Here is a 16,572-nt window from a genome sequence, read left to right on the forward strand (position 1 = left end):
GGGCGTGGTGTGTCTTGGGGGATTTTAATGCGGTGGCGGAGATGGATGAAAGAAGGGGGGTTAATGATGATGCAAACGGGTCTTTTAGAATGGAATCCACTCTCTTTAAGGCTTTTCGGAGGGAGATGGAGTTGGAGGATCAAAGAGTTTTAGGGAGGAATTTTACTTGGTTTCACCCGAACGGAATTGCTATGAGTAGGATTGACCGGGTTCTTATTTCCAATGAGTGGAACCAGTGTTGGGGAGATACGGCTTTGTGGGTACTTCCGAGAGATGTGTCGGATCATTGTCCTTTAGTGTTAAAGGTGGGAGGATGGGATTGGGGGCCTAAACCTTTCCGGTGTAACAATTTTTGGTTGGAAAATAGGAAGCTTAGGTCTATTGTGGAGGAGGAGTGGAGAAATGGTAGTTTGAGTGGGTGGATGGGTTATATTTTGAAGGAAAAACTCAAAAAGTTAAAACTTCGATTGAAGGAGTGGAATACGGAGGAATATGGAGGAATGGAGGATAGAATCACTAAATTAGTGGAAGAAATAGCGGAAGTGGATGCTAGGAGTGAGATGGGGGTTCTAGGCGACGCGGATGTCCAAATCCGAAAAGCTAAATTTGAAGATCTTTGGAGGCTTTTAAGGGCAAAAGATTCCCTTATGGTGCAAAGATCGCGTTCGAAATGGTTAAAGGAAGGGGATGCCAACACCAAGTATTTTCATAATTGTGTGAAAGGAAGGGCTAGCCGTAATCATGTGAAGGCTCTTTTTGTTGAAGGAGATTGGGTGCAATCTCCGAGTGAGATTAGAAGGGTGGTGGTGGAGTATTTCTCTAATCATGTGGCTAGTGATAGGTGGGATCGGCCGAAGCTTGATGGGGTTAATTTTGATAGGGTATCCGATGTGGAGAATGGGCGCCTTATAGCACCGTTTACGGGAGAGGAGGTGGATAGGGTGGTGAAAGAAAGTGATGGTAATAAAAGCCCGGGTCCGGATGGTTTAATTTTGCCTTTATTAAGGAATTTTGGTATTTGATGAAGGATGAGGTGAGGATTATGTTTGACCAATTTCATGCTAATGAGGTTGTGCCTAAAGGTTTTTTATCGTATTTTGTGGCGTTAATTCCAAAGGTTTCCTCTCCGATGGCACTTAAAGATTTTAGACCAATTTCTTTGCTTGGAAGTCTTTACAAACTTCTTTCTAAGGTGTTAGCAAAAAGGTTGGTCGGTGTTATGAATTCGATTATTTCTATGTCTCAATCGGCGTTTGTTAAAGGGGGGAACTTGGTGGATGGGGTTTTGGTGATTAATGAAGTTGTGGATTGGGCCAAAAAAACAAATCAAGAGGTGTTGATTCTTAAAGTAGATTTTGAAAAGGCTTATGACTCGGTGGATTGGAGTTTTTTGGAATACATAATGAAGAGGGTGGGTTTGAGTCTCAAATGGATCGCATGGATGAAAGCTTGTGTTTTTGGTGGAAGCATGTCCATCCTTGTTAATGGAAGTCCGACGGTGGAGATCAATATTCAAAGGGCCTTAAACAAGGGGATCCGTTGGCACCGTTTCTTTTTCTTTTGGTAGCCGAAGGTTTTAGCGGTTTAATGCGTAATGTGGTTCGGTTAAACTTATTTGAAGGCTTTCGTTTCCGTCCGAAGGGATTGGTTCTATCACATCTTCAATATGCGGATGATACAATTTGTATGGGGAAAGCCACGGTGGGTAACTTGTGGACTATTAAGGCGCTTTTGAGAGGTTTTGAAATGGCATCCGGGCTTAAGGTTAATTTTTTCAAAAGTTGTTTGATAGGTATTAATGTGCCAAGGGACTTTATGGATATGGCGTGCACTTTTTTAAATTGTAATGAAGGTACTCTCCCTTTCAAGTATTTGGGACTTCCGGTGGGAGCTAATCCAAGTAACTTTTCGACGTGGGAACCCCTATTGGAGCATGTCACCTCTCGGTTGAATTCTTGGGGTAACAAATATGTTAGTTTTGGAGGTCGAGTTGTCCTATTAAATTCGGTGATTAATGCTATTCCAATTTTCTATCTCTCGTTTATGAAAATGCCCGGGAAAGTGTGGAGGATGTTGGTGAGAATCCAAAGAGAGTTTCTTTGGGGAGGTGTGACGGGGGGTCGGAAGATTAGTTGGGTTAAATGGAGATCCGTTTGTAATCCAAAGGGGAGGGGTGGTCTTGGGGTGAGGGATATTCGGGTGGTGAATTTGAGTTTGTTGGCCAAGTGGAGGTTGAAACTCTTGAATGGGGAAAATATGCTTTGGAAGGAGGTCCTTTTTGAGAAGTATGGTTCGAATATTTGCGAGTTGATGGAGGATGGGGGGGGGGGGGGTGTTAGGACGGCAATCTCTTCAAGGTGGTGGAAGGATATTAGCTAACTAGAGGGGAGAGGCAGGGTGAGTTGGTTCAACGAGGAGGTGGAGAGAAAGGTGAGGAATGGAGTAGATACGAAATTTTGGTATAGTAGGTGGCGAGGAGGGTTATCGTTTCAGGATAAATATCCAAGACTTTTCAATATGTCCAACCAACAAGAGGTAACGGTGGCGGACATGTGGGTGTGCAATGGTACCGTTAGGGATTGGAGGTTTTCTTGGCATCGCCGTTTCTTCGTTTGGGAGGAACAACTTCTTAACAATCTTTTGGCGGATTTAGATGGGCATGTGTGGATTGGTTTTGGAAGCGGGAAGAGGATGGGTGTTTTACCGTTAAGTCTATGTATACCAAGTTGGAAGGTCTTCTCATTGTGGAGAATGATTGGGGAGTGGAGGAGGTAAGAGTTTTTAACCAATTGTGGAAGAGTCCGGCTCCTACAAAGGTTGTGGGATTTTCTTGGAGGATGCTTCTCAACCGTATCCCAACTCGGGAGAATCTTTATAGAAGAAATGCTCTTCCTCAGGATGTGTCAACGCTTTGTGTGATGTGTGGTAGAGAGGTTGAAAGGACCAATCATCTCTTTATGCACTGTTCGGTGGCTAGGAGAGTTTGGATTGAGCTTCTTCAGTGGGTGGGTAATATGTTCATAATGCCTCCTAATTTGTTTTCCCATTGGGCTTGTTGGAATGCGGGTTCCTCGCGCAAGAAGGTTGTCAAGGGTCTTAGGCTAATTTGGCACTCAACGATTTGGGCTATTTGGAAAGGGAGGAATGATAAGATTTTCAATAATAAGGAGGTTGATGTGTTGGAGTTAGTGGAAGAGGTCAAGGTTTTGTCTTGGCGGTGGTGTTTGTCGTGTACTAATACTCCGTCGTGTTTTTTCTATGAATGGTGTTGGGACCCTTTGGTTTGCCTTGCTAGATAGTGGTGTGGGGCTGTGTTGGTCTCGGGTGCTGTTTTGGGCCGCTGGTGTTCTGGCTGGGGCTGCTGCTATGCTTTTTGTTAGCAGGTTTTTGGAAGCAGTATGCTTGTTTTTGTGCGGTGCAGGCTGTGTAGTGTGCTGTTGTTGTGTTCAGCAGGAGCTACGGTCTTTCCTTTGTTCCATTTGTGTTGCAACAGCCTCGGTTGGAAGGTGTTTTTAAGCAGCTCTGGTGGGGTCTTTTTTGTGCTTAGGTCTCAGCTTTTAATAGGTGCTTTTCGTTAAGGGTGGTTTTTTAAAGGGTTTTTGTTCGAGCCGGTGATTGATGTGGCAACCGATTTCCCCTTCTTTGTATTTTTTTCTCCACCCAAGCTTATTAGTGCGTCTTGCACGGGCTTGTTGGTTTAATAATATTTGCCGATTCAAAAAAAAAATATTAAAAAATATTAATCACGTTAAAAACACTTGTTAACGATTTAAAATTTGATATAATTTATTAGTTTTGTATAAGAAAGATTACTCGTGCATTTTTTAATGTGTACTATTCCCATCAATTACTTTGACTATAATTTGTAACTAATATCTAAAACAAGTGTTAGCATATAAGATATTATTTGATTTGTTTCGATAAGAGTTTTCAAAATATTAAATTTATATAATTTTTTACTTTAGATAATTAAATATATTAACGGTCAAAGTTGTACATTGACATGTGTGAAGTGGTTGATTGCAACATGTATTTTAAAATAGATGGAGTATTTTTTAAACTTTTAATGTGTTGAATGTATCATTTTTAAGATATATACTAGTAAGATACCCGTGCATCCGCACGGGTGCCCGTTGGTGTGGATGATTTATTTAATCTTGAGATTTTTTATATGCGAATTTAAACAATAATGATATCAACTTATATAAAAATTTTGCTAAAAAAAAAACTTATATAATTTTTCTCCAAAAAAACAATATCAACATATATGATTTTGAAATATGTTTGCCAAACTAAAATATCAACTTGGAAAAATACTTTTTCGCAATTAAAACTTTTCTTGTGTATAATAATTATTTTAGAATTTGTGTCAGTAATGACTTGTTTCGTGTATAATAATTCCTAAATTTGTATCAATGACGACTTATCTCATGTATAATAATTATTTTAAATTTCTAGCAATGACAACTTGTCCTATGTATAATATTTATTTTAAAATTTCTATCATCGGCAACTTGCCCCGTGTATAATAACTATTTTTAAAATTTTATAGTTGATGACTTGTCACATGGTTAATAATTATTTTAATTTTTTTTATCAATGACAACATGTCATGTGTTAATTTGTATCAATTATGACTTGGCCCGTGTATAATAATAATTTTTAAATTAAACTTTGACAGTTTGTACGGTGTATAATAATTATTTATAATATATATATACCAGTCATGTCACATGTTTGATAATTATTTTAAAATTTATATCGATGATGACTTGTCTCTTGAATTAAAATTTTATTAACTTTTTTTCATCAATGACAACATGTCCCGTGTATAATACTAATTTTTAAAATTGTAAGAGTGACAACTATTACCTTAAAAAAAAAAAAAAGTGACCACGATGCATAATGATTATTTTAAAATTTATAATAGCAATGAATTGTTCCATGTGCATTGATAATTTAATTATTTATTTTGATGGAAAATTATTTTTAAATTTGTATGAATGACAACTTGTATCGTGTATAATAATTACTTTCAAATTTTTAACGGTGACAACTTATCTTATGTGTAATTTTTATTTTAAAAACTGTATCATTGACACCTTATCCCAAGTTTAATTATTATTTTTAATATTTATATCAGTGACGACTTGTCCCGTGTATAAATTTTTTTTCTAAATTAGTATAAGCGAGGACTTGTCCCGTGTATATTAATTATTTTAAACGTTTAGCCTTCTCAAATTGTCCTATGTATAATATTTAGTTAAAAATTTGTATCACTGGCGACTGGTCTCGTGTATAATAATTATTTTCAAAACTATATCATTGATGACCTGTAATGTGCATCATAATTAATTTAATTTTTTTCATCAACGACAACATGTCATGTTTATAATTTCTATCAGTAACGATTTGGCCCGTGTATAATAATTTTAATGGTCAAATATGTTTAATTTACTAAAATATTCTCATTAATTATAATTAGTTGAATAATTAGATGATGAAAATACAGTAAATAATGATATGTTGTGGAAAAGAATAATAAATATTGTATCAATATTGTAAAAGAGACCTAATTTAAAACAACAAAATTGTAAAGAGAACATCTATTGTAAGATGGGGGGTAATAAATTTACATTTATGTTAGTTTTTAAAATTTATGGCCCTACGATTTGTCACCTATACTCTTTCTCAATTTGAAAAAGGAATCAATGTTATTTATTTGAAACTAATTAATGTTATCTATTTCAAAAACTAAAGATTGTTATTTTTAATTTTACTTTACAATTATAAAAAGGGTTTGTCTAACATGTGCAATATTGCACATGTTAAGGAAACTAAATGTAGTAACTTTTCATTGAAAAACACCAATTATTATTAAAAAGTTGTTTATTTAATATAGAATACACAAAACCCTTAATTGAATACATGTAAAATGCAAAGATCTATTTATAATAGTGACCGGGGGATATACTACTTTTTAAATGTTGTTTTTCTATTATAAACTCAATTTAATCTACCAATAAATTTATATTATTTTACTCACTATCTCTTTCCAATAAATTTAATGTGTTATTTTTATCTTATAACAAACAATTGTTAATTGGAGTGCTTTCTTCTCTTAAACAAATTCTTATTTTTTTGGACATGTTTTATCCTTCAATAATAACAATCAACTATTAATAATCTAAATATTATACACTTAAATTTTTATAAGGGTTTTTCTATCATGTGCAAATTTGCACATGTTAAGAAATTTAAAATGGTAAGTTTGTCTTGGAACTTGTGTATTATATATTAAATAAACAACTTTTTAATAATAATTGGTGTTTTTCAATGAAAAGTTACTACATTTAGTTTCCTTAACATGTGCAATATTGCACATGTTAGACAAACCCTTCAATTAATTTTTATGTATATAGTCTTTATTATAGACAACATACATTATTAATTGAATGAATTTACTTCATCCGTCTCTAAATAATACACCCTCCGGTCACTAATATAAGCAAAAATCTAATTTCTAGGTTCATTCAATTAATGATGTATGTAGTCTTTATTATAGGCTACATACATCATTTATTGAATGAACCTAGAAAGTGGATTTTTGCTTATATTAGGGACCGGAGGGTGTAGTTGTTTAAGGTTTATGCACCTTAGGTTATTAAGAAAATGATTAATTGTGTTGATTTTGATGGTAAAATTAGTATCATTTACTAAAACACCCTTATTAATTGTGGTTAGTGGAGTAGTTAAGTTGGATGTAATTCAATAAATAAGGGTATAATAATGGAAAATAATAATAAATGTTGCATTGATATTCTAAAGTGACAATTATTTTGAGAAAAAGAAAAAATGGTAAAGAGACAATTATTGTGAGACGGATGGAGTATAATAGTGATCGAAGTGTGTATTAATTAACTTAATTAATACCCCCCGCCGTCCCTATATGTAAGCCCCTTTTGCATTTTTCATATTTCTTAAGAAAAGTTATCAATGTAATTAATGTGTATAGTTTGTGTGTTAGAATTATCAAAGTGTCATTTGTTTGTATGTGTATTAAATTTGACTTTTCATATAGCAAAACAAATTTGTAGTACTCCCTCCGGTCACTATTATAAGCAAAAATACACTTTTTAGATTCATTCAATAAATGATGTATGTGGTCTATATATAGACCACATACATCATTTATTGAATGAACCTAAAAAGTCAACTTTTGCTTATAATAATGGTCGGATGGAGTATTAATTAGGGTATGTTTAAGAAAAAAATAATAAATACATCTTATAATTTAAAGAGGGATTTATAATTAGAGACAAAAATAAAGTCAAATGGGGCTTAGATATAAGCTGGAGGGAGTAAAAGTTTATTTCTTTCCATGATGCCACTTCACTTTCTTAAATCCTCACGTGTCCTTCCTTTGACAATCACACGTTAATGGACATGTTAATTAACTTTTTATTTATTAACATATTTATTTACTTTTAACAAAACCAATTAATTTCCATATCTTTGACTCTCTCTTAGTTACTATTTCCCTTCACTCTCTTGCTTGGAAACCACCACTTTCTCTTCATCTCTTTTTCTTCTCAACCATAAACCACCAACATCGGCCATCTTTCGACCAGATCCATGTCCTTCCGGCGACCTTTATTTAAAAAAAAAATTATATATTATTCATCATCTCCTTCTCTTCTATCTTTCTGTCAAATTAGATTTTCAAAAGGAAAAAGCTCGATAATTTCTCATTTTTAAAAATCAGATTTCCGGCCACCGTTGACAACCTTTGGATGCACCACCACCACCACTAAACTAATCACTTCCTCCTTTATAAAGCACAAGTTTTATTTTTCTGATTTATCAATATGATTTTTCAGAACGCCGGTTTTAGAGGCCATTTCCGGCAATTTCGACGTTTCTTTGTGAAAACAAAATTTGGATCTGCACTCTTGACCAGCTGATTAACAGAAACCCCAAAGAAAAATCATGGTCTCACAAACTTCGTCGGAAACCACTGTGCCATCGCTGGTAACCACCACTGGCAACCACCACACCATCTTATTTTCTTTCTGTTTCTTGGTAAGTCCTCCTCATTCTCTATTTTATTGGTACCATAAATCCACCTTCTCATATTTCTCATGTAAATTGATTGTTTTCTGAGTAAACATCTAACTTTCTTTTTATTAAATCCCCCTATTGAAATCTGAATCTAAACATACAAAAAACTATTCTTTTTTTAACAAAAAAACTATTCTTATATTATTTTGTTTTAATATATCATTTGTCTTTGTTTGTGCATATAAGTCATAAATATTTGATTTTAATGTGAGATTCCAACCCTTGTCTAACCCAATTCTAAAAATTATTTATATGGTTTAGATGATTAAATATTCTTGTGGCTCACTTTTTTTTTACTGCAAAAATCATCTGTTAGTATCATGGATTTATCTCCCACTTCATCTCTTATCTGCAAAAAAAATAAAAAAGAATTTTCTTAACCACACCTTATACAAAAAAAACCTTTTAGGTCATCACTCTTTTTCTCTTATTTAATATATATATATATATGTTAATAATCTTTTGCATCATCAATTGTTCACATGAGATCTATCATAACCACAGACTAAGTATACATAGACTTTTCTTTATCTATTTCTCTAAAAAATGGATTTTTTATCTATTGATTATTTAATAATTTTTTAACCAAACTAAGTCAGTATCATTTCCCACAAATAAAAATTCTTCTTTAATTATATATTTATTTTCTTTATAACAGTGAGTTCCTTAGAAGGGAAAAAAAGTACTTGCTAAAGTGAAAAATTACATTTACAAACTCACAAATTCGTAATCAAACTCTTATTGGTTGTTTTCTCATCATTTATTTACCCCATGTATTTCTTTTGATGTTTTGTATATTTTGGATGTAGAACATGTCATGTTGAATCAGCTGGAAAAAAAAGTGTAGTTAGTTTTACATGATGATATGGAAAAAAAAAATATGAAAATACTTATACTGAAGTTGTTTTATTTGAAACAAATATGTTGCTACCTCTTTTTTCTTCTGTTTTCGATGTTGATGTTTATTGCAGGTGATGCTCATTTTGTATTTGAAGCTTGAAGATGATAGAGTTGAAAAAATCTTCATGATTTCTTCATTTTATGGTTTCCACTTTTCTACTCATTTGTAGAACATTTTTTAAATTGTGTTGAATGAGAGAAGATGTAAATAAGAGAATGGTGATGTAGAGAGTATATGAGTATTCACTTGTATATATATATATATTCAAACTTAATTTGATTGAATTTGAAATTTGAATTTGAGAACTTGCCCCCAAATTTGGTTGGTAATTGTGTAGAGTACACCTAAAATATAGTATTGATTTGAGACAAACTTACACAAATCAGCTGTCATTGTTGGTAGTAACAATTTTTTCAAGTAAAAGCTAACTATCTTCTTTCCCTCTCAAACGTACTCAGCTATCTCTAGTTGCAATTGAATGTTACTATGTTTTTTAATAAGCAAACCAACCAGCACATAGGCTATTAGTAGTTACATGACCTCATATTAGTTAAGTGACCTCATTTAGTCATAAAAAGTAATTTTAAGACATAATTTACCCTCAAATGTGAGATGTGGCAGCCAACCATTGATGGGCAAAAATTAGTTTTCCACAACATACTCTTTTCTTATATTAAGAGGGATAAGTAAGTTGCTTAAAAAAAAAGATATATATAAGTCAAATACATATGAAAGCAATAATCACACAACTTTTGAACAAAAAGTTTTGTTTATTCCAAAAGATTCATGTTAACTAGTGCGACTGTAGCATTAGTTAAAGAAATAAAAAAAAATCTTTTATATTGAAAATAACATTTTTTACATTTTTAAAAGTTTAACTGCATAAATTTTAAGATATTGTTATGATTATTGTTTCATTAACTAGCATTCCCTCCCTCTCAAAGTAGATGTCTTCTTTGCTATTTTTCTTTGTCTTAAATTATTCATCATTTTTATAATATCGTACAACATTTATTATTCTTTTCCACTAACATATCATTATTTATTGTATTTCAATCATCTAACCGCTTCCCCAACTATAATTAATAAAGATATTTTAGTAAAATAAACATATTTGACCATTAAAATCTATATCGGGGTCATGTTAACCGGTGTCCGGAGCACAGGTTAAGAAGTCATAGTAATATTTGCATTCAAAGTTGTGTAATCAATGCTTAAAAACTATCATTTTTACTTAAAATTCCCTCTTTTGACTTCCTTAACAGTGTCCCGCCCCCGATGCACCGGTTAGCATTACTCTTTTCTTAATAACCATGTAAAAACTATAAAAAAAAAAAAAAAGACACATATTAGTAGTTTTTACTATTGGCAAAAACTTGTGTATTCAATGATGAAAAGTTTAAAAATTTATGTCAAAGACAATGATTATTAGTTAGCGGTTAGCGCTTTCATTTTCAAAAATATAGTGGAAAAGAATAATAAGCTGTGCTTTAAATTTAGTGGAAAAGAATAATATTAACTTTGTACACGGATATTAGTAGCAGTTAGCGCTTTCATTTCCAAAAATTTATGTCAAAGACAATGACAACAACAATTAACCAATCATAAGTTGTGTGAGTGACTATGTATATCAAAATGAAAAGAAAAAAAAAAAAAAACATTTGAGTCGTGACTGAGTTGTCAACAACCTCGTCATTCCTTTGTTTTTGGTTTTTTGTTGTTGTTTTAATAAGTCGTCATTCATGATCTCAAATGGAAAGATACTGTATTGTACTCCAACTAACCATAATTTATTGCTTTGTATAACCCTTAATTTTAATACCAAAATTGGGTGATTAAATTTGATAAACAAAGTTAGTCCACATCTGACATGTAGTAAAGTGAAACACATCACGTTTGTGACCCAAACTCTTTCCCCTTTATTTATGCATTTCTCTTCTTTTCATGTAAACAAACACACACCATAACTAACCATCACAGCCTCTCGGAAAATGGAAAGAGATCTAAAACAGAATCTACTACTGAAAAAATCAGAACAAGAACAAGAAGAGTTATCACTAGGAAAAAGGGTTTGGAATGAAACAAAGCTTATGTGGGTGGTTGCAGCACCAGCAATATTCACAAGATTTTCAACTTTTGGTATTCAAATTATTAGTCAAGCTTTTGTTGGTCATATTGGTTCAAGAGAACTCGCTGCTTTTGCTCTTGTTTTCACTGTTCTCATTAGGTTCGCCAATGGTATTCTCGTGAGTACTTCATTTTCTCATCATTTTTCAACTTTTTTCTTTGACCTTCTTTTTAATAATATAATAATAACCACGTTGAACTTGCTTGTCTTGTCTTGTGTTACCTGAAAACTATGTTTCTCCTTGTCTCTCAAAATTTATCAAACACAAGTATTGACTCCAAACATACTTTAATGCAATCATATCTATCGGAAGCTGACACTTGTCTGATATTGAGACACACCAAATCCCGAGGAGTCTATGTGATTCATTGCTCAAAACTTGTTAATTTTAAGGAAGGTGTTCTGTTTTTTCTTTTTGGTATAGATACTAGTAGTAGTACTTCTCTGTTTCTTCAGACAAAAGTTCAAAAAAAGTTTCACCCCTTATATGATGTTTTGGTATTAGAGTGGTGATTCTAGAGATTAGTTGAATGGGGGGTTTTGATGACTTTGTAGGAGAAAGTTTCATTTCAATGATTATGATTATGGTGTATAACTGTATATTAGTAAAGGTTGCAGCTTTTGCACTTTTTCTATTAAAACATTTAAAATGTTGTCACTTTATTGGTGTGTGAACACTTTCCTCTGTATATTTTTGTTGAAGGACACTTGATAAAGATTTAAAAATTGAAACAATCGATAACTTTCATCTAGAAAAAGTTGTTTTAGCATGTTTCAATGAGTTGAATACAGAAGAAGAAGTTGTTTTTAAAAGAACTATGAACAGGAAAAATATCCGTCATTTAACAGTTTTGGGAGAAATGATTACAATTTCCTCTAAAACTCTATGCAGCACTTACACATATTGAAGACGTGTGTGGTTTTCGACACTGACACGACATTCATAGCAATGTTGTGTCTGGTGTCTATGCTTCATAGAACATACTAAGTACTAACACAAGTTAATTGTTTATAAAATGAATATTGTAGTTGGGAATGGCAACTGCATTGGCGACCCTTTGTGGACAAGCATATGGTGCAAAAGAATATGGAATGATGGGAGTATATCTTCAAAGATCATGGATAGTTTTATTCCTAACTGCACTTGTTCTTCTTCCTGTGTTTGTCTTCACAACCCCAATTTTGACTCTCTTAGGCCAAGATGAAAGCATATCAGAAGTTGCAGGAAACATCTCTCTTTGGTCAATTCCAATTATGTTTGCTTTTATTGTCTCATTCACTTGCCAAACATTCCTTCAATCACAAAGCAAGAACACCATCATTGCATTCTTGGCAGCTTTTTCCATAATCATTCATGCATTCCTCTCTTGGCTTTTGACAATGAAATACGAATTTGGGATTGCTGGTGCAATGATTTCAACTATTTTGGCATATTGGATTCCCAACATTGGTCAACTCATATTTGTTACATGTGGTTGGTGTCCTGAGACTTGGCAAGGTTTCTCATTTTTAGCATTCAAAGATCTTTGGCCTGTCGTCAAACTTTCCCTTTCAGCTGGTGCAATGTTGTGGTGAGTTCTTTGCAAATGCAATTACTGATGACTTGATTTGAATTTCATTTGATGCATGTTTGAATTAAGGATGAGTTAATCTTGGTGGCATCGTAGTTTTGTTGAAGCTCGTAAGTGTATCTTTTGTCAAAATCACGGCGATACAATGTGATTATGTCAAACTAACCATCAATGTAACAAATGCACTGAATCAATGAGCTTACTATTATGTCGTCCTTTATGGATAACATATTTTTTGTGTGAACAAATATATATGCCGTGCTAACTTGAATGAATCTGTTTATATTATGCAGTCTTGAGCTATGGTACAACACAATATTGGTTCTTTTGACAGGGAACATGAAAAATGCTGAGGTTGAAATTGATGCACTATCTATATGGTAATGCTTCTGTTCAGTAACACTTTTATTAAAATTTATGATTCTGTTTCTACTTTATGTTATTTGTTATTGTATTGCCTTGTGATGAATGAAAGGCTTCTTTCACTTGGCTTGCTAAAGATCAAATGTTATTATTAACAGTCTCAACATCAATGGATGGGAAATGATGATATCACTTGGTTTCATGGCTGCAGCAAGGTAATAACATTGTTCCGATCCCCTTTCCATCCATCCTTTTTCATCTTATATGCTTACTTACCATTGAAAATTTACATTTACTTATTGTGTAGTGTTCGAGTATCAAATGAGCTTGGTAAAGGAAGCGCGAAAGCCGCAAAGTTCTCGATCGTTGTGACAGTGCTTACGTCGTTGGCCATCGGATCCTTTCTGTTTTTGTTCTTCTTATTTTTTAGAGAAAGACTTGCTTATATTTTCACCTCGAATAAAGAGGTGGCCGCAGCTGTCGGAGAATTATCGCCTTTGTTATCGATCTCTATACTATTAAACAGTGTTCAACCAGTACTCTCAGGTACAAAGTAGTATTTACAACATTTCCACTATGTGAATTAGTTTGATGAATTGGTTCAAGACTTGTGCAAATTAATCTTCAATGCTATATAACAACAGTTATACATTGAATTTGTCAGTTTTTCTCGTGTATGTATTTATACTTGTCAAAGAATATGAAAGAAATGAAAGCAAAAATGTAATTTCATTTCATTTCAACAGGAGTGGCAATTGGAGCAGGGTGGCAAAGCACAGTAGCATATGTGAACATAGGTTGTTATTACATCATAGGTATTCCTGTTGGGGTTGTTCTTGGTAATGTTATCCATTGGCAAGTCAAGGTAGGCTTTTATCATCCCTCTTCTTGATTTCAAATTGCAATTATATTAAGCACTGATGCCATACACGAAACTGAAAAATTCAATTATTGAATGTTATACATGAGTTAATGTCGTGTCAGATACTCACACACCTTCAACTGAAGTGCCTTTGCATAAGTTATATATATGTATGCTTCCTTATTAATTAAACAAACATTTTCGATAGGGTATCTGGATGGGAATGTTGTTTGGAACATTGATTCAAACTATAGTTCTACTTATAATCACCTACAAAACCAACTGGGATGAGCAGGTATGATGACTTATTTTCCTCGTTAACAATATCTTAATAACCGACAATGTATATTAATTAAATTCTTATAGATATACATCTAATACGATTAAATCATTCGTTGCAGGTGACTGTAGCTCGCAAGCGTGTAAACAGGTGGTCCAACGTGGACAGTACTGATCAAGAAACAAAAACTAACTTAATTGAAAAATAGTTTTCAGTGTTAACATTAAACCCACTTGGGTTGGCCTGATGGTATTGGCTTGGGTCTTGGGAGTGTGCTCTTCCGCAAGATCTCGGGTTCGATTCTCTCCGTGCCAATTTAGGTGGGCTATTTAGCTTCTTCAAAAAAGTTTTCAGTGTTAACATTGGTGTCTTGTGCTGAGTTATGCAGCCAAGAGGTTGATACATATATAGATAGCAATAGTATGTCTAGGGGTGTGTTTGTTCTCATGTCATATGTTTTGATGGGTCCATCTTGTGATGTGAACCTAAGTTGAAGGTTCAAGAAGAAAAGATGTGAATTCAATTTTTCCTGAAGGTCCTCATCATCTTGTGCTAAGAATTTAATTAATGATATTTGTTTTTACTTCTCAAGAGATAGTCATTGAGAAATTAATTCCGTGCACTTATGTTGAAACTTGAAAGCTCCAATTCTGTCCTTGAGTGACAAAAGGAAGGGCCTAACATATAATGAACCCAACGTGTCACAACAAGAAAATTAATTTACATATAAACATTTTCAGTCAACCTTGATAGGTTGAATGAGTTTTTTTTTTTTTTTTTGGACCAATGATAGGTTGAATGAGTTTGTTCTCATTATTTTACTCTTTCTAAATAATGTGTCGTTCATTATCTTCATTTTTAACTCCTCTTCAGTATCTTTCCTAAAAAAAAAAAACTCCTCTTGAGTAGTAAATTTTCATATGGATTAGGACAATATCAAATGAAAAATGTATTTATGAAATTAATTAACTCCTCTTGAATATTTATGTACTTCAAAAATATGCATATCCCCAGAAGAAGAAAAAAAAATAGACGTGAAGAATGCATACATTTACAACTCAATCATGCACTTTATGAAATTATGAGTTTTATAGTACCAAGTTAGGAACAAAAGTTTTTTTTTTTTTGAGGAAAAGTTAGGAACAAAAGTTGAAAATTCGTTTGGTATATTGTTTACATTTTGTCTTGTAACATGTTATGTGGTCCATTGGGCAGACCCTTCATTTATTTTTGGTCCTTTGATTTTCTGTCTACAAAGAAAATCGACTTTTGTCATCATAACTTAGATAATTAGATAAACACACATCACTTTATGTGACGATAAAATATAAAATTTTAAACTATTCAAAACGCTTCCCACGATATAGTGGAAACAAACGCACATACTTGCTTTGGACAATTTATTTTACTTTGCCAATACTAGTTTAAGCAAAATATATGAACAAATTTGGTGTAGATTGCATAAATTATTTTGATACAACGTTATTATTTGCATTATCTATCCAAATTTAGACTCTGCCACCATTGCGGTCTTACCAACTCGAGAATTTAATCTCTCCAGTTACGCAGAGAAAATAATCGGTTCACATAAAAATGATTTAATTTTTTTTTCATATAGTAAATTTGGCGGCACGGTTTTCAAACTTGGAGATGATTGATTGCTGGACTACTTTATCCTTCTTTTAATATCATTTACTCCCTCCGGTCTTATTTATAAGAGAAAGTTAGGTCAACAAAAGTTACTCCCTCCGTCTCACAATAATTGTCTCTTTAGCATTTTTTCTTTTTCTCAAAATAATTGTCACTTTAGAATATCAATGCAGCATTTATTAGTTTTTTCCATTATTTATACCCTCATTTATTGAATTTCATTTAGCTTAACTACTCCACTAACTACAATTAATAAGGGTATTTTAGTAAATGATATTAATTTTACCATTGAAATCAACACAATTAATCATTTCCTTAATAATCGTGCACAAACCTTAAACGACTATAATTTAGAGACGGAGGGAGTAATGTATTTGGACTGAATTTTTAACTAGATACATCAACTTTTGTTGACTCAAGTTTCTCTTATGAATAGGACCGGAAGGAGTATTAGAGATGATTATAATTCGTAAAATTCTTATTGCAGCCCCTTGTCGTATGCCCGACGCTCTTCCCATTTTACACTTGATTGGATTCTATAATATGAAGTGTTTTTGCCATTTCATATTATAAAATCCAAAATAATTTTGTATACCCTTCATCCTCCTCCTTTGTCAAGTCATTTTTTTAAACAAAATTACCCACTTTTTTTTTGAGTAAAAACAAAATTACCCACTTTAAATTCTATTATTTGGA

General features: G+C 32.9%; 1 protein-coding gene and 1 long non-coding RNA gene across 3 annotated transcripts; both read left to right on the plus strand.

Moving 5' to 3' along the window:
- Window positions 1–7,539: 7,539 nt before the first annotated feature.
- LOC146909467 (uncharacterized) lies at window positions 7,540–9,404 on the plus strand. Its single transcript, XR_015019986.1, has 2 exons — window positions 7,540–8,082; window positions 9,093–9,404. It is a non-coding gene; the product is annotated as an uncharacterized LOC146909467 (long non-coding RNA).
- Window positions 9,405–10,970: 1,566 nt separating this feature from the next.
- On the plus strand, window positions 10,971–14,817 carry LOC146909468 (protein DETOXIFICATION 21-like). 2 transcript variants are annotated; one of them, XM_085726573.1, is made up of 9 exons: window positions 10,971–11,268; window positions 12,180–12,721; window positions 13,015–13,101; window positions 13,243–13,299; window positions 13,392–13,630; window positions 13,831–13,949; window positions 14,155–14,241; window positions 14,348–14,432; window positions 14,572–14,817. In XM_085726573.1, coding segments are annotated over exons 1-9 (1,473 nt in total). In that variant the 5' UTR covers window positions 10,971–11,013; the 3' UTR covers window positions 14,574–14,817. The 2 variants fall into 2 exon arrangements, with proteins under 2 accessions (XP_085582699.1, XP_085582697.1); XM_085726571.1 differs by having other exon boundaries at window positions 14,348–14,626.
- The last annotated feature ends 1,755 nt before the right edge of the window (window positions 14,818–16,572 follow it).

Source organism: Medicago sativa, chromosome 7 (genome assembly GCF_051527215.1).
Source record: "Medicago sativa cultivar Bolivia chromosome 7, Bolivia_mono, whole genome shotgun sequence".
NCBI classification, from domain to species: Eukaryota; Viridiplantae; Streptophyta; class Magnoliopsida; order Fabales; family Fabaceae; genus Medicago; species Medicago sativa.